General features: G+C 38.4%; 2 protein-coding genes across 3 annotated transcripts; one reads left to right on the top strand and one right to left on the bottom strand.

Moving 5' to 3' along the window:
• The first annotated feature begins 5,852 nt into the window (after nucleotides 1-5,852).
• Nucleotides 5,853-11,639, top strand: LOC121795341 (YTH domain-containing protein ECT1-like). Of its 2 annotated transcripts, none has more exons than XM_042193867.1 (10): nucleotides 5,853-6,007; nucleotides 7,242-7,303; nucleotides 7,666-7,727; nucleotides 8,451-8,598; nucleotides 9,090-9,157; nucleotides 9,283-9,642; nucleotides 9,955-10,458; nucleotides 10,673-10,885; nucleotides 10,972-11,142; nucleotides 11,225-11,639. In XM_042193867.1, exons 2-10 carry the CDS (start codon nucleotides 7,276-7,278, stop codon nucleotides 11,333-11,335), a joined length of 1,665 nt encoding a protein of 554 aa, XP_042049801.1. In that variant the 5' UTR covers nucleotides 5,853-6,007; nucleotides 7,242-7,275; the 3' UTR covers nucleotides 11,336-11,639. The 2 variants fall into 2 exon arrangements, with proteins under 2 accessions (XP_042049801.1, XP_042049800.1); XM_042193866.1 differs by having other exon boundaries at nucleotides 9,271-9,642.
• Nucleotides 11,640-13,325: 1,686 nt separating this feature from the next.
• Nucleotides 13,326-16,615, bottom strand: LOC121795340 (zinc finger CCCH domain-containing protein 40-like). The gene is made up of 5 exons (XM_042193865.1): nucleotides 16,405-16,615; nucleotides 16,177-16,297; nucleotides 15,726-15,995; nucleotides 14,996-15,219; nucleotides 13,326-14,438 (listed from the first exon to the last, which is right to left on the bottom strand). Exons 2-5 carry the CDS (start codon nucleotides 16,279-16,281, stop codon nucleotides 13,625-13,627), a joined length of 1,413 nt encoding a protein of 470 aa, XP_042049799.1. The 5' UTR covers nucleotides 16,282-16,297; nucleotides 16,405-16,615; the 3' UTR covers nucleotides 13,326-13,624.
• Between the last annotated feature and the right edge of the window lie 5,308 nt (nucleotides 16,616-21,923).

Raw genomic sequence — 21,923 nt, 5'->3', positions numbered from 1 at the left:
ATCTGTCCATCGAAAATTGGGGTGGTCCTTCCATGGAGCATCTCTCTGCTTCCCCTGGATCCAGTTGCCATTTCCGTTCCAGTGGCCAACGGCATTCACTTGGGCCTGAGGCTCTGCCTCTGGGGAAACTCGCAGTAGTAGTAGTGATGCTCTTCTGGTGGTGACGACTGCGGCACATACTGTGGTTCTTTTGGTGCAGGTGGTGGAGGCGGCCTGGCTTTCTCTACTGCCTCCAGCAGCTTCTTTTCCATTTGCTCAAATCGAGCTTCCAACTTTTCATCATTGTGCGCCTCTGCTGCGTGTACTACCCCTCGTCTGTACTGCCCTCGAGATGTTTCGTACGACCGTTTGGCTTCAATTAGCCTCTCCAGAATATTCTTTGCTTGGCTAAAAGGGGTTTTTGAGAAATCCCCTTGGGCGGCGAGATTGAGGTCATTTTTGCTGTCTACTGTGAGTCCGCCATAGAAGATCGAGTATATCTCCCGCTCCCCCAGCTTGTGGTTGGGGCATGCTTGAAGCAACCCTTGGAATCTGTCCCATCACTGGCCGAGGGGCTCGTCATACTCCTGTCTGGCCTCTGTAATCTCCCTTTTCAGGGCACTTGTCTTCGATGCTGGAAAAAAGCGATCGAGAAATATCATGTGGAACTCGGCCCAGGTTCTGATGGATCCTTCTGGCAGCCTTGACAGCCAGACACCTGCATCGCCCTTCAAAACGAAGGGAATAGCCTTAAGCCTGTAATCTTCGGATGTGGATCCAGTCGGCACGGGCTGAATGTCACAGTATCGGCAGAATTCTTCCAGAAAAGCGTACGGACACTCCTTCAAAAGACCGTAGAAGTGGGATAAAACGGCCAGCACTCCTGACTTGATCGCGATGGTCCGCATCCCAGGAGTAGAGGCAATGGCATGTGTGGGCTCCTTATCGTCGTGAGCGTGTAGAGAACTGATTCCAGAGTCATTATCGGCGAGGGCAATCTTTGCTCCTGCTTGTTCAGGTGGTGGAGGTTGTGTATTTTGCTCGGCGGCTACTGCTGCTTCTAATGCGGCTCTGTAACGAGTGGTGACAACTCCGGCTTCCTGGACTCTCCAATGAGCGTTAGTCTCTCTGTATATAAATGGATGATTCCAATGTCCACCGCGTTGGTACCTTCTCATCAACAGTGAAAAACAAAATGAGAAAACAAGGAAATAAGACTATATACACCTACGCACTACGCACAAACATAAAGTAACACCATGCTTCCCCGGCAACGGCGCCATTTTGGAAGGGGCTTGGAAAGAGACGAAAATGCGATTAGAATGCGGATCAAGTTATATGGAATGATAACCGAACCGGTCGGATCAGATAGCAAATGTCGTTGCTACTTAATCACTGCAGTCTTGCTCTCGCTCTTTCTTCCTTACCAAAGTAATTTATAAACTCCCAATTTTGCACTACTTTAACAGTAAAGCGGCAAGTTCGGGGTCGATCCCACAGAGAAGTTGGTGTGTCGAGTGTGTGAGTAGTGAACAGGGGGGTTGGCTGCTGCCACGCTTTAACTTGGGAGTTTTTAATTACTGTTTTTACTCTAGGCAGAATTAAACTAGCTAGCTTGATCAACAGAATTTTAACTACTGGGTCAAGTGAATTGCAGGTAACAGCGGAAAAGTAAATGCGAGGATGAAAATGAAAATAACTTTGATTAAACTAAACTGAGTACAGTGTGAAATTTAAACTAAGCTAACACTTCGGAAACTAAGAAAGCGGTAAAAACTGAGAAGAATCTCAGCGGGAAACTTAAGATAACAATAACAGAAAACAAGTATTCTGCAGCGCTTCTTTGATTGCCCTTTTTAACTACGCACTACTTTATCTAAGCTAAGCTATTCTAGAGAACTGGACTAAGCTAGAGAACTAAACTAAGCTAAACTAGACGGAAAGTAAAAGATCCCTCCTTCTTGTGATGGCACACCCTCTATGTATAAGCTCGATTCGGCCTCCAGCTAGATAACGATCTTGACAGGGAATATTCGCTCATGCTGAGAATGAGCTACTCACTGATTGCTACGTGTCTTTCTTCTAGAATGACGACGCTTTTGAGTAACAGATTCATGACTCAGCTTCGTCCTTGCGTCTCATAAGCTAGCACGTGTCCCCTTCTAGAACGTCGTCCTTGATAACATAATGGTGCGCCATATCCAGCTCATTTCCTCACGTGTTCTTCTTCTAGAAGCCAGCGGTCCCCGCCTAACTGCTTGACCACTCCCCCTTGATCAACTCCCCTGATTCTTGGCCTTTTATCGCCTTTTGTACTTGCTTGATCAGTTCGGCCTTGCTGCCTTGGTCAAGTGGCATTTCTGCACATTTAACACTTGTTTTGCGCGATAAACCGATCAAGTAGCATACATTTTACCCTTAAACCGATGCATGAAATGAGCCTTATCACCCCGCTGCCTGGAAAGGGATGTACACTACTGGTTTCAAGGCCAAGAATCCCACGATGATCCTTGAAGCGGTAGCTGACTACCGGCTGTGGATTTGGCATGCCTATTTTGGAGTAGCCGGGTCTAACAACGACATCAACGTCCTCCAGTCGTCGCCCTTTTTCAACGAGCAGTGCATGGGCGTTGGTCCGGCTGTCAACTTTGTCGCCAACGGCAACCAGCACAGTATGGGCTTTTATTTGGCGGATTGGATATAACCTATGTGGCCCGTCTTTGTGAAGACGATCAGATGCCCAGCAGATGAAAAGAAGATATATTTTGCGGGTCGCCAGGAGGCAGCGCGCAAAGATGTGAGCGGGCATTTGGTGTGCTCCAGGCTCGATGGGAGGCAGTGAAGGGTCCAACACGGCTGTGGTATGTTGACAGCATCGCCGACATCATGTACGCATGTATTATCATGCACAACATGATTGTCGAAGATGAAGGTCCAGCACTGACTGATTGGACCAATGATGATGCTGGTGCTGCGGGTCCAAGCCACGGCGTGGCCACTAGCAATGTACGCATGGGGATACCCCATGACGATGTCGATCGAGTCGGTGCATTTGCTGACATGCGCCAAAGACAAGCCCATGTTCGGCTCCAGAACGATATTATTGAAGAAGTATGGCAGTGGATGGGTCGTCGTTGATGTAGTTTTTCATTATTGAAATGTTTTTTTTAATTTGGTGAAATGTACTTTTCTTTTTTTTATTTAATGGAATTTTTTCCCTATTTGTGTCGAAATTTTAATTCCGTAAATTGTTTAATTACGGAAATTGTTTAATTTGTGAATTTGTGGTTTTTTAATTGTGGGAAGTCCTTCGGGAAGTCCTTGGGGATGTCCGCCACTGTGCAGTGGGAAGTCTTTATGACGTGGCAGTGCAGTGGGAAGTCCGTATGACGTGGCAGGAGGTGTTTTTGGGAATTCAACCGAAAATTCCGCCTGGAATTCCGAGCCACTGCCGATGCTCTTATTAGAATCCAAATTATATGCCACATTAAAGACCCAAAATTAGAGCTCAATTAGTATACAATAACTAATATTCCATGAAACCCTAAATCATTTCTCTCTCTCCCTCTCAACGGTATCCTACTCCTTCCGTCGCCGCCTCACTCTTGTCTCCTTCATGCGCCGCCGTGATTAGTCGCCATGTGCCGCTGCCTCCTCTCTCTCTCTCTCTGCCATGCGCCGCCGCCTGCCCCGCCTGCTTCCTTCCGCTTGCCTCGAAGGCACACTTCTTCGGCACGCCTTGCCTTGCCTCGCCGTGATTCGCCGCCTGCTTGCTTCCTCCAAACTCGCCGCACTGCATAGCTCGCCCAGCCGCCGTTCCCCACCTTCCTCAGCCTCGCCGCCTTCGTCACCCGTCGCGCCTTGCCGCTGCCCAGCCGCCCTCACACACCGTGCCACCGTCCTTCCTCATTGTTCCACCGCTAAGTCTCGTCAGCTTTCCTTCCGGCGCCGGCGAATGGTAGTGTGTTGTAGTTTTATTTTTTAGATTGATTTGGTTTAGTTCTTCACCAAGATTCAATTTTTTTTAATTGTTTCATATTAAAATTTTCCGTGGTACTTATAGCATCTCCAGTGGGCGGATGTCCCACTCGGACATCCACTAGGACATCCCGAAAACACATCCCGCCACGTCACTAGGACATCCCCTTCACAATCCGCCCTTCCCATCGCCCTTCCCACTAGGACTTCCCACAATGGCGGACGTCCGCCCGCCCGTCGCGCCGACGTCCGAGGACACCCGACGTCCTCACGGGACGTCCGTATCCGACCTCCCCTGCCACAATGGCGGACGTCCCGGTCGCCCGTCGCGCACGTCCGACCAGACGTCCGCCATTGGAGATGCTCTTATAAGGTTATTTACAGAGGTTTCAATCTTGTTTGAGAAGCTACTGTTTGTCATTGTGTTGGACAATCATTTGGTCCAATATTGAATTTTATTTTAGGAGATGCAGAATAAATAGAGAAAATAAAGAATTACACGGTCAACTTCTCATTTTCCTAAAAAAAAGTATAAATATCTTTCCATCCAACTGCCACTTTTAAGCAGTATAAATTTGAGTTTTAAGTAGTATAGATTTGAGGTAAAAGTGAATGGAAATATTATCAACTGAATGGAAATATAACGAAATATATTGATTTAGGACATTTTTAACATTGTTCAAGCTATATTCAGCTTCTCCTTGACTCGATGTTAGTTTCCATCTATTAATCTTGTGCAATAGTAGATGCCATCTAATTGTGTAGCCCTTCTACGAAGAACACACGTATGAATTATTCATTTTATTTTATAGTGTACGTCTAATAATGGTTGCATTTATATTAGTGGCGGATCCAGACCTCGAAAATGGCAGGGTCAAAATTTAATATTTTAAATATTAATAAATTTAATATTTTAAATATTAATAAATTTAATATTTAAATATTAAATATTTAATTTAATATTATTTTTAATAATAAAATAAATAATATTATATTAATATTTAAGTAACACTGGCTTCGTTAATAGTAAAATATAAACATGCATTATCTTGCAAATATATTTTATTCATTTAAAATATAAAACTATTGTAAATATTATATACATTCAAAATCATCGTAAATATTATATACAAAAGTGATATATATAGAGTAGGAAATATTTAAATTTCAAAAATATTTAAAATATTTATTTTGTTACATAGAGAATAAGATGCATGGATCACAAATTATAAGTACTTAACGCAAAATTAAAAATAATTTTAACTAAATAATAAATATAACAACATAATATATGCAAATTAGTAAAAATTTAGATTTCATAAAGTATTTAAAGGTATTATTTTGATAATAAGAAGAAATATGAATTGGTAAATAGAAAAAAGTAAAGAATGGAAAAAATATGTTTTTGTTGAGGGAACCCTAGACATCTTAGTTAAAAATTCAAAGGTAAATCACTATTTCATTTTATATGACATTTATTGAAAACAAATAGATTTCTACATTCTACGGAGATGATGGATATGCTATTTTCAGCTCGATTCAAGAGAAAGTTTAGGCTCTCCGAACGAGGAGCGAGCACCCGTCGATCCGCTAGTGGTTTGCATCATTCAAAGTTTTAAATTGAGTACTGAAATAACTAAATTATTGAAAACGACCATTTGTAATTTTGACCACCAGAAAATATCTGAGTTTTAAGCACGAATCAATGATGGTTGAGTGATTGGAGAATTGGAAAACAACTTGTTCTCTTATTAAGATGAAAAAACCAAATACGAAATATCCATTTTAATCCTCCTATGCAGCATTATTTTTAAATTTAAATGGAATCTCTCGATCCAACGGCTCGTATTACTCCTCTATGCAATCAAGAGAGCCGTCGGATCATTCAAGGGTTTAGTTACATTCCCCTCACTACCTTCGCCTCCTCCTCCTCTCTTCATTTTCCCGCAGCCTCTCTACTCTCAACTGGGAAAAACCGTTTCGCTGATTCGTATATTTGACGGCGGTTTCCCCATTTTGTGGCTGGAACGAATTTCAAACTCAATAATAGGTATGTTTTTATCCTTTTGCTCGCCCTTCTTTGCTATCCTTTTCTTTGTTTGGTGCCGATTTTGGGCCTGCCCTCCAATTTCCAAGCATCTTTGTTTTCAAGATTTTGAAGGCGGAATGGATCTCGAGTTGCTTTCTGCTTTTCAAGTTTCATGAATTAATCGTGTTAAGCTTCTGTGCATTTACACTGTAGAGGGTAATCTTGCTTCATGCATACCGAAAATGATAAATTTCAGAAATGAAGCTGAAGTTATTTGAATTTTTGCGTTCATCTTTCGCTTTTGGGTTTTAGCTTCCAAATCTCAGTCACGCTTCATCGATTCATTCTTCTTCAAATCTATGAATTTTGCCGCTTATTGAGATTGATGTATCTCGGTTTGGCTCAAAAAGTGCTAATTTTCTGGAATACTGCAATGTGTTATGGAATCTATTCTCCTGCTCCTGCAGAATAGATATATATTCTCTCTGTGTATGCGCTGTTTAATACTACTATTTCTATCTCGACATGTTATGAATTGAGGCCACTATTAATCTTTGGTTATTAGGATTTATGCCTTTTGTTTGGCTCTTATGAATTTGTGAGTATACGTAAGAGGGAATGGCTTTCTCTACTTGTTGCTATCAGAAGTTAAAACTGTCTCTTCGATTTGTTGTCTCTTCAACCAAGTCAAAAAAAATTCAGGAGTTCCCGTGAATATCCCATTTCTTATGGGTGTGCTTCCCCATTCCCCCCAAAATAGTTGAAAATATCATTTTCTTGTTTATACATGAGCCACGTAGAAGTCCTTTCTCCCTTCTCTATTTTTATTTTATTGTTATTATTATTATTATTATTATTATTATTATTATTATTATTATTATTATTATTATTATTATTATTATTATTCTTTTGGTTAGTAAAAGTTGACTGTATTTTTCCATATACATTAATATCTCGGAATTTCTAAAGACACAAGAATCTTGAGCGTCTTTCTTATGAGAGAAGAATAGCATCTCCCTTTTGCTAGGGGTATGGGGGTTGCCTTTTTTTAATTTTGATTATGTTTCATTATTCACCAAATGTTCTGATTTTTCACAGAACTTAATGTTTTGGCTACAGGAAAGGTAAACTGAAGTGATTATATAAAACGTGACTGACTCCTGATCTTGCACAATGCTTATGCAATTTTTCTCACCTTGCAAAATAAGTATGTGCTGGCCACTTACCTTTTAAAAAAAATTGTTGTTTGTTGCAGGTCAACCGTCAACGAGATAATATTGGAGTTTAATATGGCCGGAGGAAAAAAAACAGAAACATGTATGTCCTTTTGGTTCTTTGGTCAATGTTAGCTGTAGGAATGTAGTATGACTTCTATTGTGTAGTTATTAAGACATACCATTGTGGTGCCCATGGCGGAGTTTTGTCAGTATGTGTGCAAAGTCTCACCATAGCATTGGTGCAATGTTCTCAACTAATCACTCGAAAACTGTTTACTTGATATGATGCCATATGCATGAAGAAAACTGATTGACACTTCTTCCCTGCAATATTGGTATTTCCTTGAACGTTTTAGTCTTGTAAATCTGATTTGGGCTGCTATGGACTTGTGTGATCTAATTCAGGTATAGCTTGTATTAAACTATTAAAGGTTCTATCTGATTACATTTTCTTGCACACAGATCAGCTAAACGCTCCTGCTGCGAAGTCTGAATCGTCAATCAATATTCCTGATAAAGATATGGTAAGAGTTGGTTGACTTTGGTTTATTTCGTTCTGGAACTAGCTTGTCTTATTGTTTTAAGACATGCTGTCTTATTGTTTTAAGACATGCTTTGTTGTCATATGATATACTTCCTGATATTCATGTTACATATAGTACTCATGTACAGCATTTTCTTCTCCTATATAAATCTCTTCATGTATATGTGCTCTTCATCCCTTGTTTAAAAGAAGTAATGTTAAACCCTTCTGAGCTCCTTTGTTACTTGTTACCTTCCCTAGAGTAGAAGCAGGTGCACCTTCGTCACTGGAGTGGTGTTTTCAATAGTCATGATTGCTTTGGAGTTCCTCTTGTTAGACATTTCAATCATATTCATCTTCTCATCATATTTCTTCCTTTATTTGTTCCTTCAGTTGATTATTTCAGCTCTCAAAATATACTTATACTTTAAAAGTTTTCTGACAGTATTACAGCAACACAGCAATACAATGATTATGGTTCTTCACAAATAAATTTTCAAGGGGATTGGACATGAATTTATTAACTGTGCAAAACAACTTCATCATATTCTTTTTCTTTCTTGCACTCGTAATAATTGAGATGCGTGCATATTGTTTTGCAATATATGATTCTATGATAATGGCATCAATTGAATCAGAAAGTAAAAAAATTGTATTCTACATGTTTCCCATATTGAGAACACAATACTATTATGTTTCGTAACCTGAGGTCTCCTGTTTTCAGGTGAAAGATGGATTTCCATCCGAGCCTGGGTCGTCCGTATCTGCTGGGGGCAATGTTGTACCTGGAAAAAGTGCAACTGATCAATCTGTAAGTTCGGACCAGGGTCCCTATTATCCACCTACCAGCTGTTATGATTATTATTATCCGGGTAAGGTTTTCATCTCCATCAGGAATTTAGAACAGTTTATATCTTATTTCATAATTGTATAACCCATAGTATTGACATTTCCAACCGAAATAAATGATTGCTTTCTTTATAGTATAATAGAAATACTGTAGTGCAGGAGTTCTGGAGAATAATAATAGTATTATATTAGGCTATGAAAATGTTTAGTTTATCATATTATATGGTAAAGACATTAACTTGTCAGTGTTTGATTTGTAGAGGTGCCAGTGCCACTTTATGAGGTTTAATTCTATAATTTGGTTGCCATATGTGATTGCTTGTTTCTGTCTGTAGCTACTAGCTAGAACTTACTGCAATATTTGTAAACCTTAACAACACAATTGTTTCTTGGCCATCTGAATGGGGCGAGCATTTGGGGACTGGGGTACTGTAATGGTTGGATGGATGTTTTTTCCTTATAATTGAAGATTTTAGATATTTTTTCGATCCATTATTTTCCTTATATTCTACAGGATACAATGGGAACTTTACCCAGCCTGATGACAAAGGTTTTCCTAACACTCCTGGTGGTTCTTATGCGGTATGCTCTTTGTGGTGTGCTTTCTTGATTTTGTAAATTCCTGTTTTTCTGTTTGTACTTCAATATATATTTTTCTTGAATATTACTCCTTGTATGATGATTCGACTTACCAGGGAATTCAACAGGATAATGCTTCACTCCTATATTACGTTCCTGGCTATGGTCCATATTCAACTGGTTTTGTGGGTGTTGATGGAAAACAAGCATACACATCATCTGAATATCCCTGCTCATATGGGTCAGAGGTGTTTCCATGCTATACATATGATTCAGCCTATGTTGGGAATGGTTCGTCCAGCAATAAAAGTGGCTCTGTAAAATCTGCAGGCACTAGTGGCTCTGGGAGGTCAAATGGCTTTAATGTTGCCAAAACTCGTAGCAACCTCTCAAGTAAATCTACAGCTTTACCTTATAATTACAAAACACAACGGCCAAATTCTTCGAGTTCTGTCTATCTGAATCAGTCTCTTCATCCATTGAACAAGGTATTGTTGTCTTAGGATCAATGTATTTCAAACCCAGCTGCTTGTTTCGATGATTGACTATCACATTTTAACATGGAGAGGAGAAATGGATGAAACTACTGTATGATATTTTTTGTTTGGAATCTCATAATTGCAATTTTGTTCCCAAGTTCACTTTGTTATTAAAAACTCATTTGGCATAGTATTATTTGGTCCATTGAATTGTGCAAACATTATTTGATTTTGTATTCTGGCTTCTGGCTTCTGGCTTCTGTTGTGCTTTATATCATTGCTGTCATGTTTGTTCTTATCCTGGTTTTTATTTTCTTGCAGTTTGGTGCTGGTTTCCAGTCATCTGGCCTCATGAGAGGAATTCAGCCTTCTGGAAACTTCTCTTCATTTAGTAGCCGGAACCCTCGTCCTTTTCCGCAATATGGTCAGGTGAATTACCAGTCGAATGCTGGTTTATGGAACAACTACAGATCCAGGTCAAGCGAAAATTTTGGCAGAAGTGGAGAAGTCAAAGCTGCGAGTGAACTAACTCGTGGCCCTAGGGCTGACAATAAGAATTCCTCTAAGTTGCCAGCTGATGTCGAACAACTGGGTTTCGCAATTGATAGAGATAAATACAACTTACAAGAGTTTGAGGCAGTGTATGATAGTGCAAAGTTCTTTGTGATCAAGTCATATAGCGAAGATGATATTCACAAATGCATCAAATATGATGTCTGGTCAAGTACTCCAAATGGCAATAAGAAGTTAGATGCTGCTTTCCGTGAAGCTGATGCTAAAACGACAGAGGCAGGCAAAAAATGTCCAGTGTTCCTATTTTTTTCGGTGAGCTTGTGCTCCTTTATTTGACCTAGTACAAGAAGTTAGTAGTTGCTGTTATTATTGGCCACACATATCATTTTATCTTCTTATAGTCATGTTATTATTATTGGTCATATACCTTATTTATCTTCTTATAACCATGTTTTTTGTGTTCTGTATTTAATTTTTTCTTGTATCTGGTAATTGTGAGTCACAAGATTTGTGTTGTGTGCTTCAGGTGAATGGAAGTGGGCAGTTTGTCGGTGTTGCTGAGATGATTGGCCATGTTGATTTTAGCAAAAATATGGACTTTTGGCAGCTCGACAAATGGAATGGCTTCTTCCCATTGAAGTGGCACATCATAAAAGATGTCCCCAACACTCAATTGCGACACATTATCCTTGAAAACAATGATAACAAGGCCGTTACTTATAGCAGGGACACTCAAGAGGTTATATTTCCTTTTCCCGGATTTCAATTCATCATTACAAGCTTGTATTTTGGTTAATCCTGTTTAACTCTACCTGTTTCTTGCAGGTTGAACTGAAACAGGGCTTAGAAATTCTAAGCATTTTTAAGAATTACTCTGCTAAAACTTGCGTGCTCGATGACTTCAACTTTTACGAAAATCGTGAAAAGGCGCTGAAAGCAAAGAGGAGTGGTGTACCTGTTTCTCAAACCAATGGCTTTAGAAACAATGATTATGAGGTGAGCTTTTGTGATATACACATGCTTAAGCTTATTGATGTTGATGCAAATGTTTTACTTCTAACTGATATCTAATGTACAGAAGCACTCTGGAGAGTCTGCCAAGAACAATCAGTCAGAAGATACTTCATCTCTTGTTTCGCTGACTGAAAACCTATCGCTCGAGACTCAACCTCTGCAGAGTAGTATATGAGCGCGATCAGTTAGGATAATATAGGGGGGGATAGAGAGAGAGAGAGGTTGATTTTCATCAGTTTTGTTAGGAAGTTTTTCATTGTTTTCAAGATTCCCATTACCCTGAATTTTTTTAATCTTTTTAGTGATTCGCGTTTGGATCTTTGTTGCGTTTGGATCTATCTTGATTTTTCATTGGTAACATTAATTCTCTGGATTTTGTTTACACCTGCTAAGTGAGGGAGACTGTTGAACATCTGTATGCTGAAGATCAAATTCATTGAGTAGTTTCACATTTATCATGTTATGAATTTTCTCTTTTACGTCTCTCTTTTATAAACCGATTTACTTGCATATTGCATATTTTTTGAGGTCCCAACATTAAAAGATTCTTAAATATGCGCTGTTGTGTTCCGAAAAAATTCAGGTAAAACATTTAAAAGAAAATATAATTGCATAATTTGATGTAAACGTTTAAAAGAAATTAGTATAATTGCTTAATTTGATGTACTCCCTCTGTATGTATACAAATGATGTCTGTATTTTGCTAGGCATTTATCCAACAATTCAACATCTGTTGCATAAATCCGCAAGGCATTTTTCCAATAATTTAACATATGTTTAAATACGTTTTCTAGAAAAATAAACAAGAATCACAAATCATTTACTAATAAGTTTCGATTTTACTAAGTTTGAAGGATAAGGTTTGAAAATTTGTTTTATTTATTTCTAAAAGAAGGATAAGATTGAAAATTCAAGTGTAATGTATTAAGACTATTTTTGCATTAACTGAATTTATATATATGGAATTCAATATATAATAAGTTAAAAAAAATTTGAATTAAAAGAAGTTCAGTATAAAAATGAATTCTAAGGAGTGGGACAAACTTAGATAATTAGAAAAATCTTAGGGCACCCGCAACGCTGTGCCGTTGCGGTTCCTATGCCGTTCGGGCGGAACGGTTCCGCGGCGGCACGCGTTGCGGGCTTCGTTCCGTCGCCATTCCGTGCCCATGCCGTTCCTATGCCGTGCCGCGTTCCGTTCCGGAGGAACGCGGAACGAAACGTTCCGCCACGCGCCGAGGCGACGTGGCGGCCTCCCATTCGACGCGTGAAGCCCACTCGCTGCCCCGCGAGTCGGCTTCGTCCCGATGACTCAATAATTCAATTTTTTTTTTAAAAAAATCGAATTTAATAAAAAAAAAAATTTGCAACGGTAATGTGACCGTTTTTTTATATCCGTTTTGTATTTTTTTATATATTTTTATTTATTTATTTACTCTATAAATACTCCTATTTCATACTCATTTCAATCACAAACACACATCTATTCCTCTCTATTTCCACCTCAATTTTCATCTCAAATCAACTCTGCTTTCCTTCTCCTAGATTTAATCAAACTAATGGATCCTTTTGAACAAATGCGTCAAATATTGCAACAATCACTTGAAGAAGATCGACGACGGGAGGCGTCTAAAAGTTTATATTTTTTTTTAATGTTGTGTGTTTTTTAATAAAGTGTGTTTATTTTTTAATAAAGTGTGTTTATTTAAATTGAATTGAGTTGGAAATAAAAAAAAATGAAATTGAATGAATAGTAATTTAAGGAACGGTTAAGGAACGGAGGGTTGCAGGTTCCATTCCTTAGTTAAGGAATGAGGTAAAAAAGTACAGTGAGGTCCTCAAATAGTGGTTTAAGGAACGGTATAGGAACAACGTTGTGGATGGCCTTAGTGGTATCAAACGTTGGCCGTAGGGCACAAGCTGATATACATTATCATTGACAATTTATATTTATTTATGGAGAGACACAATTGATTTGATCAAGCAGAAAGAGGTGTGTCATTGGCGTTGAATATACGGTAAGCATTAAAAAAAAGAATTCGTATGTCATTTCAGTGTTACCTTTCTCAAATCTAACTGGGAAACATGAGTACATCAGATTAGTATTTCATCTCCAATTCTATTTGGCCACATGCTTGCTCTTCTTGTTTGTCAATAGGATCAAATTTGTTCCAGTTTGAACTTTTTCATCTCATCTTATTAACGTTCAATAAACAGTAATTATAATACTATGACGTTTTCCAATAACGCTGTTATGGATGAAAACAAAATACAAGAGGAAACATAATTCAAAATCTAAGGTATTGTGTTCCTCAACAGCCTAGATCAAGACATGAAAACTTGAAAAGTAAGACCAAGACAAGGCTACAAAACCTTTTCAAGTCATTACTGTGGTTGGTGGATTGTTTTTGTTTAAACTGATTTCAAGACAAACAAGCACGGGATACGATGGGGTTTCAACTTGTCATGGCTGCTGTGATGTCCCAGTAGCTGAAGGGGGTGGAGCTGCAGGCACATTACCTTGATACTGTTGAGGGTAGTGTTGATTAGACGGCGGCACTCGAGGAGGCGGTCCCATGTGGCCATACTGCTGGTAGTATGATGGGTAAAACTGACCCCGAGGGGGCGCCATGCTTGGGTAGCCATACTGCTGAGCTTGTTGATGCTGCTGTTCAGAACCACTTCTATTTTCATTAGATCCAGAGGGCCCGCTGGAAAGCCCCTCTTGAGACCGAATGAGAGCGCCCATCCTCTGGGGATCCATAGAAGGATAATATGCCCTCTCATGCTGAGGCAGAGGAGGAATGTTGAAATATGGCATAGGCGGCGGTTGTGTTTGAGCGCCAGGCGAGGGAGCTTGAAGAGGCTGGTTCTGTTGCTGTGATATGACTGCCCTTGGGAGCAACCCACTGTGAGTCACTGCTGCTTGCTGATTTGCTTCATCAGAGCCTTCAGATTCCAGCTTTGGAGCTTGGGGTCTGCCCCACAGCAACTTCATCCTCAAGCCTTTAATAACTAGTTTGTTGGAAAGTTCCTCAGCTGCTTTCTCAGCACCTTCTCGTGTTGTGTAAGTCACAAATGCACAAGCCCTCTGGAGAACCATCTTGACAGACTCAATTTCTCCATGCGCATAGAAGTTGTCTCTTAGATCCTGCTCAGTAATCCTAGCATCAAGCCCTCCCACATACAGCGTTCTAATGCTCTCGTCCTCAGGAGGCTCCAGAGAAGGCATTTCTCCAGCCTTGCTCAATAGCTTCATAGCCACTGGATCATTTACTCTGCAATTGCATGCAACAAGACATCAAAAGACTCGGCATATAATGAGAAGTAAACTAATCGCAGATTAATGCACAGACCAGATCATAGTACTAGTATGACCAGAATAAATTACATAGCTTTTCATCGAACTGGGGAAAGAGGAATAAAAACAGAAAGTAAAAAAGATGAAAGATGTAGACACTAACATGTGTACATCCAAAGTGAACAATTATAAGCCAGGATCACAAAGCTAAACAGGGATAAAACGCATAACAGATAAAAATATTCAATTTACCGTACACTGCAGAGGCTAGACAAAAACCACATCTTGATACAAACTATAACATGCGACATGGAATGAACCAGCTGATTTTACTATCCAATCCCCAAAATATGCAAGGTATCAAGACACAAACCACTTATTCAGATATTTCAGAAGACCAAAATATAGTACAAATGCTAATCTGTTGATAAATCTCAAAATCAACTTTTACATTTATTTTCCAGCCTTCATACACACTAATGCATGCATTTAGATAAGAAAAATATCTTTATGTAAGTAATAACTTTTACATACCCGTAGTAACGATCTTTAATGTTTTGTTGAGACAATTCACCTTCAACAGGCATCTCGTGCCTGTAAGGGCACTCTGGGCCTCTTGTACATTGACCACGAATGAAGAAACTGCAAACATGAGCTCGGTTTCTCTTGTAATATGGTGTAGTTCTCTGGAGTTTCAAAATAGTATCATTTGGGCGAGCCTTTCCAAATGAAGACTCATAATCTATCCCAGCTCTTGCCTGTGTTCAACAAGTTCTTAGTTATTAAAAGTGGAGTATTTATATGCATGAAAACTACCCATCTGAAGAGAAAAAAACACTTCAAATCTGCAAGGGTGCAAATGGGTGGAAGGTCATAACTAGCAAGCCAGAGACATTTAGCTCAGAAACAATGCAACACAAAAATTCAAGAATTGATGACAATGCCAAATACATCAAAAACATCTCCAGGTTTTAGTTAGGGACTTTGTTGATCAATATGCAAAAACAAAGTATATATAAAATCGAATAGCAATCTTAGCATTGCTCATATGTATTTGCATTTAGCTTTCGCCTGTCAGGCATCCTCCTAATCAACTCATTATCTGAATAGGTAATAGCAGATATGAAACTCTCTTAATGCATCACAAATTGGTAAAAAAATCATCAAGATATGCGCATGGCAAGTGTTTTGAGTGCTTGGATACAGAAGCAAAAGGTATATATTAGTATTTCTAGAAAAGGGTTCTCTGTAAAGGAAAACAAACCTTGCGATCATGTTCCTCTGCAAAGTACTCTCTATTCACATCACTCTTTGGAATAGCATCGTTAGAATCAATACTCAGAGCAGTATCGCGGACCTGAACGGGCAATCCATACTCAAGATCCAAAAGGCAAACCTGACAAACATTTTTCAGCTTACTACAAGTTTGGCATATCTCAGATTTCTTGTATCTTGCATCACGGCCTGGCCTCCACCTGAACACCGTAAATGGCCGAGTGCAGATCTTACACTCCTTATCGTAATCAGCTTTTGTCTACAAAAAAAAAGGTAAAAGTATGAGCAAAGTAGAAGGCCAAGACTGCTCGTAAACTTACAAAAACCCAATTGGAATTCCTAACATTTACAAACAAGCCATCTACCGAGAAGATTCTGTTTCACGAACATCTGAAAGCTAACTCAAATCTACTTCCACATTAAATCAATTTGTAAAATACCATTCGGACGTATGGATTGTCGCCAAGGCACGATTCACATATAATTGGGAAATCAGAGCGCTCCCACCCGTCAGCGTCGGCGTCCCTCAGCAGTCTGTGTGCCATTATCTCCCGAACTTTCCTGACCGGAGTAAAAAACAGTTAAAACCATAAGAAATCAGATGGTGCATCTAAAAGTACCAATCTCCCATTCCAACAGAAACCCTAAAATTTCACTCGATGCAGTACCTTGTAGTTGTTCGTCCGCAAAAAGAGGAGCTCCCGTAGATATGAATATAAGGATAGCAGGAAAGACAGTTGCGGGAGGTAGCGGCGTATGTAGACTGTGGCGGCGGAGAGGGTGAGAGATAAATGTGGATCCGTGATTGGGCAATGTGGGTTACGGGTTCGGGTTAAGGCTGTAACAGGTCGATGGGTCCTACCATAAAAGTCCTCTCTTCACTGCTCAAGTGTATACTGGTGGGCAACTCCTGTGTATCCTATCGTAATCATCATTTACACGGTAAATTCGATATGAGAAAAAGGGAATGATAAATCGATTTTATCAATAAATGCAAAAAAAAAAATTCGCGTGTGTAATCATCATATACAATGTATCTTGGTAAATTCAATATGAGAAAAAGGGAGTGATAAACGGATTTTATCAACAAATGCAAAAAAACTGCGAAATCTTAATATAATGTAGGTAAAATATCAATAAAACTGTGTTGGTATTTTCTTGTACTTGTGTTGATATTCTCATGTCATATTGTTGATATTTGTAATACACTATTTTGATATAAAAAAATACCTACGAAAGTTATCATACGATAACATAATGACGATATTACCCTTTTGTTGATATTTTGTCTACTATTTATTGAAATTTGTGAGCTTTAATCTCATCCACTCATTTCAAAATCTAAGGGTGTAGATTTAGTCTTAGTTTTGGATTATGGTGTTATAAGCATTAGAAGATAACCCTATTTTTATCTTATTAAACTTTATGGTATATGGAATTTTAATACTGATATCGTACCCCATTTCTGATATGTTGTACCAAAATTCAGTATAGCGTACTTTTGCAGTATACTAGATTTTCAAGATCAATGAAAAAATGATAATTAAGTTTTTAGAATATTATTTATAGATTTTATAATTTTAAAAATATATTAAATAAGTTTTATATATAATTATATTTATATTTAATTGTAGATTATATAATTAAAAATATGATAAATATATTTTATATGTAATTATGTTGATATTTTACGGTATATACCATAATTTACGCTATGTACTGAATTTCGGCATGCCGCGGTATATGAAAATTTATATCGTTACTTTATCGAAATCTTTCAGTAAAGTACCATACCGTACCAAAAAAAATGATATGCCGAAATTTCAGTATTTTTGTTATTTTTTGGTACGATAAGACAAATATCGCTATTTTTCCCCACTCCTATTTATACTAAATGATAAATAAGCACTGTATTTTACAAAAAAGGAATAATGCGCTACATGCTACTATTATTACGACACTATCAGATGTGAGAATCACTTTTGGTTGGTCTCATAAATGTCTCATTTCACTTTTATTAATGTTTGGTAATGGACCATACGTTCCACTAACTCATTATACTCACAATTATTATAAATTAATACTCCCTCCGTATTCAAAAAATAGAAACATTTGAAATGACACGGGCTTTAATGCACAATTGGTAAAGTAAGTGACAAGAATTGGTAAAGTAAGAGAGAGGAAAAGAAAAATGAGTAAAGTAAGAGAGTGGAAGAGAAAAAGTAGTGAAAGTAGAGTTAGTGGATTGTGGGGTCCATGTCCTAAAATAGAAATATTCTAAAGTTTCTATTTTTAAGGAACGACCCAAAATGAAAATAATTGCTATTTTTGAAAAACGGAGGGAGTAGTATATAAAAGTGGAGTCTACAATCAACTAACTTTTTCCATCCACATTCCTTTACAAAGTCAAACAATTTCTTAAAACTCGGTCAAATATGTGACATTTAATGGGGACCGGTGGGAGTACTTCATATGTGAGCATCAATTTTGTTTGACGCAAGTTCAATATTGTTTGTTTTATTTTATACATTTAGTTTAATTCTAATATATTATAAAATGTTATTGAAAATTTTAATTTCACAAAATTTATGTAAATCAAAGCTTAATTTATTATTTTATTCATATAGTTGAAGTTAGGGGTGGGGATTCGGTCGGTTCGGTTAGAACCGAACCGATAAGTCGGTTAACCGAATCCATTTTTTTCAAATTCAAGAACCGGAACCGAACCTTAAGTCAGTTCGGTTATTTGAGGAACTGATCGGTTCTGACCGCAGGTTATTCGATTCTACCGAAGGAACCGAAATTCAGTGACAGAATAAAAAATTTTGTTTGCATGCGCTAGGATTTGATCCATAATGTTCCATCTTCAAATTCAAGACTTCAAATTGTTAAACAATAAATACAAAATTCATAAATCGTAATCATACATTCATATTGGTAGAATAATAATGGTTTTAATAATAGTTAAACAATAATATCATCACAAACATACACTAAACAATTTAAATACTAAAATATTCATATTGGCAGAATATGCTAATTACCTAAGCGGGCGACGAACGATTCTACTTCTATAGGTACACTTTTTCATTTCTTTTTTTACTTTTCAAAACTGAAATAACACAATTAAATTCAATATATAAAAAATTAAAAATCAAATATAAAAAAATATTGGTTATTCGGTTCTAACCTTTCGGTTCGTGGTTAGAACCGAGAACCGAGAACCGAGATTATCTTACACCTACTAACCGAAACCGAACCCTAACCTTACGGTTCAAGGTTAACCGAGAATCGAGAATCATTTCCCCAGGCCTAGTTGAAGTTATGGAGAATGAGCAAATTGAGATTTGATTTTTATGAATTTTGTGAAATTAAAATTTTCAATAACATTTTTTAATGTATTAGAATCAATTTAAATGAATAAAACAAAACAAATAACGTTAAATAAGATATGTAGAATATCATTTCCATACATTTAACCAACTTATTTCACTCATTGTATACAATGAGAAACATATTCCATTAATTTTTTTCATCTGCTTTCGTTTACTTTCTTAATACACTTGTCACAAGTCAAGCAAGGGGTCCTACTATGAGATGGAAGGAGTATATTTTTCCTAGTATTAATTGCAATTTAAATCATGTTAATATATAAATTATAAACTAAAATATAAAATCATAATTTTAAAAAATTTCTCAATTTTTCCTTGGAAATTAAATTAATATAACAAAATTGAATATGATACTTTGAATATATTGACATATTTTATTTGAAATTATAATGACATTGTTTTGGTTGTTATATCATACGGAGTATTTGATTTTGTCGTAGTAATAGTTTCAGTTTTAATCATGACAAAACACTTGAGAAAATTTAAAAAATTACTATAATTTTATATGCCAATTTAAAACTTATGAAATTGAATAAATGTTAATGACAATTGTATCGTTTTTGGTTGTTAGGTCAATGATATACATGATGGATCCGCGAAAATTTGATGTTAGTGAATGCGGGAAAAACGCAGATCACGACACAGAGAATTTACGTGGTTCGATTTACTGAGGTAAATCTACGTCCACGGGAAGAAAAGAGGGCAGAGTTGTATTGCTTGATCTGTTTTCTACAGCTTACAATACAGACTTGCTATTTTGTATTTTATCTCTAGAAAGCGAGAGAGTCTACCCTATCTATCTGATCTAGGTTCTATTTATACAAAGGACCAAGATCGTGGCATGCAGCTATTTACTAGGTAGTGGATGTCGTGGAGATCGTGGCGATCTTGCATGGGTCCACTATCCTGCATGAGTTAATGACTGCTTGACACCACTAAATAGATCGTGGGTGTAGTGGAGGTGGAAATCCTGCATGAGTCCACTATCTCCTAGTTCGGTCGAATACTGAGACCGAACTGCTGAATTATTGCCGAGCAGCTTTTGCCGATCTGAGAGTAAAGCTTGATGCCGACCTGAGAGCAGAGTTTGATTGGTTGGCTTTTACCGAGCTGTAGGCTGGGGCCGAACTCTTTGGTTGTGCCGAACTGAACTCTTTAGTCATGCCGGACTGATACTCTTTAGTCATGCCGAACTGATACTCTTTCTTGGGCTTTAGGCTGATGGGCTTTACTGCTGTTGGGCTGGTTTAGTACGTACTCCATCACTACCCCCCCCGAAAAGTGAAGTGAATCACTTCGGCATTCTGGATAAAGGTACGGGGTAAGTTGATGTTTGTCCTCGGTCTGATGAAGTGAACTCTTCTTTGACCGGACTTGGTTTGTGTCCTAATTTGGCGAGTTTTATCGCTCGGATCGAACTTTCCGTTGTCCTAATTTGGGGATCGGACTTTCCCTTGTCCTAATTCGGCGAGTTTTATCGCGTGGATCGGACTTTCCCTTGTCCTAATTCAGGCAAGTTTTATCGCGAGAATCGGACTTTCGTTGCAGTTCGTTTCAGACGAAGTGCTTGATTCTTAAGCTGAATTGCGGTCTTGTATCCTCTTTAGAAGCTTTGACTTCACAATCGTTGGCTTATTGCAGCTCGTTTCAGACGAACTGCTTGTTTAAGCTGAATTGTGGTCTTGTATCTTCTGTAGAAGCTTTGACTCACAATCGTTGGCTTGTTGCAGCTCGTTTCAGACGAACTGCTTGTTTAAGCTGAATTGTGGTCTTGTATCTTCTGTAGAAGCTTTGACTCACAATCGTTGGCTTGTTGCAGCTCGTTTCAGACGAACTGCTTGTTTAAGCTGAATTGTGGTCTTGTATCTTCTGTAGAAGCTTTGACTCACAATCGTTGGCTTGTTGCAGCTCGTTTCAGACGAACTGCTTGTTTATGTTCTAAGAAGGGGATCAGCCTTCGAAGAACAAGATACCTCAGTAACATTTGTAAGAGACGACACGCATATAGACAGACAACACATATAGACAAATAAAAAGCACATAGAGACAAACAAAGACCAAGTAAACCAAATAAAGCACATTGACTGAACAGGACTCAAGACTGACTGACCGGACTGTCTCTTACAAATGGAACTTTTTGAGGTTGGAAATGTGCCATGTTCGGGGTACCTGTTCTCCTGACATGTGAGCCAATTTGTAAGACCCTTTGCCGAGGACTTCTGACACCCGATATGGACCTTCCCATGTGGGTTCGAGCTTGCCCAGCTTTTCTGCTCGGCTTACTTCGTTGTTTCTCAAGACGAGATCTCCCACTTGAAATTGCAGCTTCTTCACCCTTTGGTTATAATACCGGGCTACTTGCTCCTTGTACTTGGCTGCTTTTATGCATGCCAATTCTCTTCTTTCTTCGGCAAGATCTAGCTCGGCTCTCAGTCCGTCGTCATTCATTTCTGCTGAGAAATTTAGAGTTCGGGGACTGGGTATGCCGATCTCCACCGGAATCACGGCTTCAGTGCCGTACACAAGACTGTACGGAGTTTCACCGTTGGAGGTTGTGGGTGTAGTTCGGTAGGACCATAGGACTTGAGGGAGATTTTCTACCCATTGTCCTTTGGCTTGTTCTAACCGAGCTTTTAACCCTTTCACCAGGATACGATTTGTTACCTCCGTTTGTCCGTTTGCTTGTGGATGAGAGACCGAAGTGAACCGCTGTTGAATATTCAGCTCTTGGCACCAATTCTTGAACGTCTTGTCGGTGAACTGAGTCCCGTTATCCGAGATGAGGATGTGGGGTA

Source organism: Salvia splendens, chromosome 3 (genome assembly GCF_004379255.2).
Source record: "Salvia splendens isolate huo1 chromosome 3, SspV2, whole genome shotgun sequence".
Classification (NCBI taxonomy): Eukaryota; Viridiplantae; Streptophyta; class Magnoliopsida; order Lamiales; family Lamiaceae; genus Salvia; species Salvia splendens.
Note: the sequence above shows the minus strand (reverse complement) of the source record. Positions and strands in the feature narration are given on the sequence as shown.

Coding starts and splice junctions, on each gene's coding strand:
- LOC121795340 (XM_042193865.1), bottom strand. CDS start 16,281: ATGGCACACAGACTGCTGAGGGACGCCGACGCTGACGGGTGGGAGCGC. Junction 15,996..16,176: donor ACAATCCATACGTCCGAATG/GTATTTTACAAA, acceptor TTTTTTTTGTAG/ACAAAAGCTGATTACGATAA. Junction 14,439..14,995: donor ATTAAAGATCGTTACTACGG/GTATGTAAAAGT, acceptor ATGCAATTGCAG/AGTAAATGATCCAGTGGCTA.
- LOC121795341 (XM_042193866.1), top strand. CDS start 7,276: ATGGCCGGAGGAAAAAAAACAGAAACAT. Junction 7,304..7,665: donor AGGAAAAAAAACAGAAACAT/GTATGTCCTTTT, acceptor TCTTGCACACAG/ATCAGCTAAACGCTCCTGCT. Junction 9,643..9,954: donor CTCTTCATCCATTGAACAAG/GTATTGTTGTCT, acceptor ATTTTCTTGCAG/TTTGGTGCTGGTTTCCAGTC.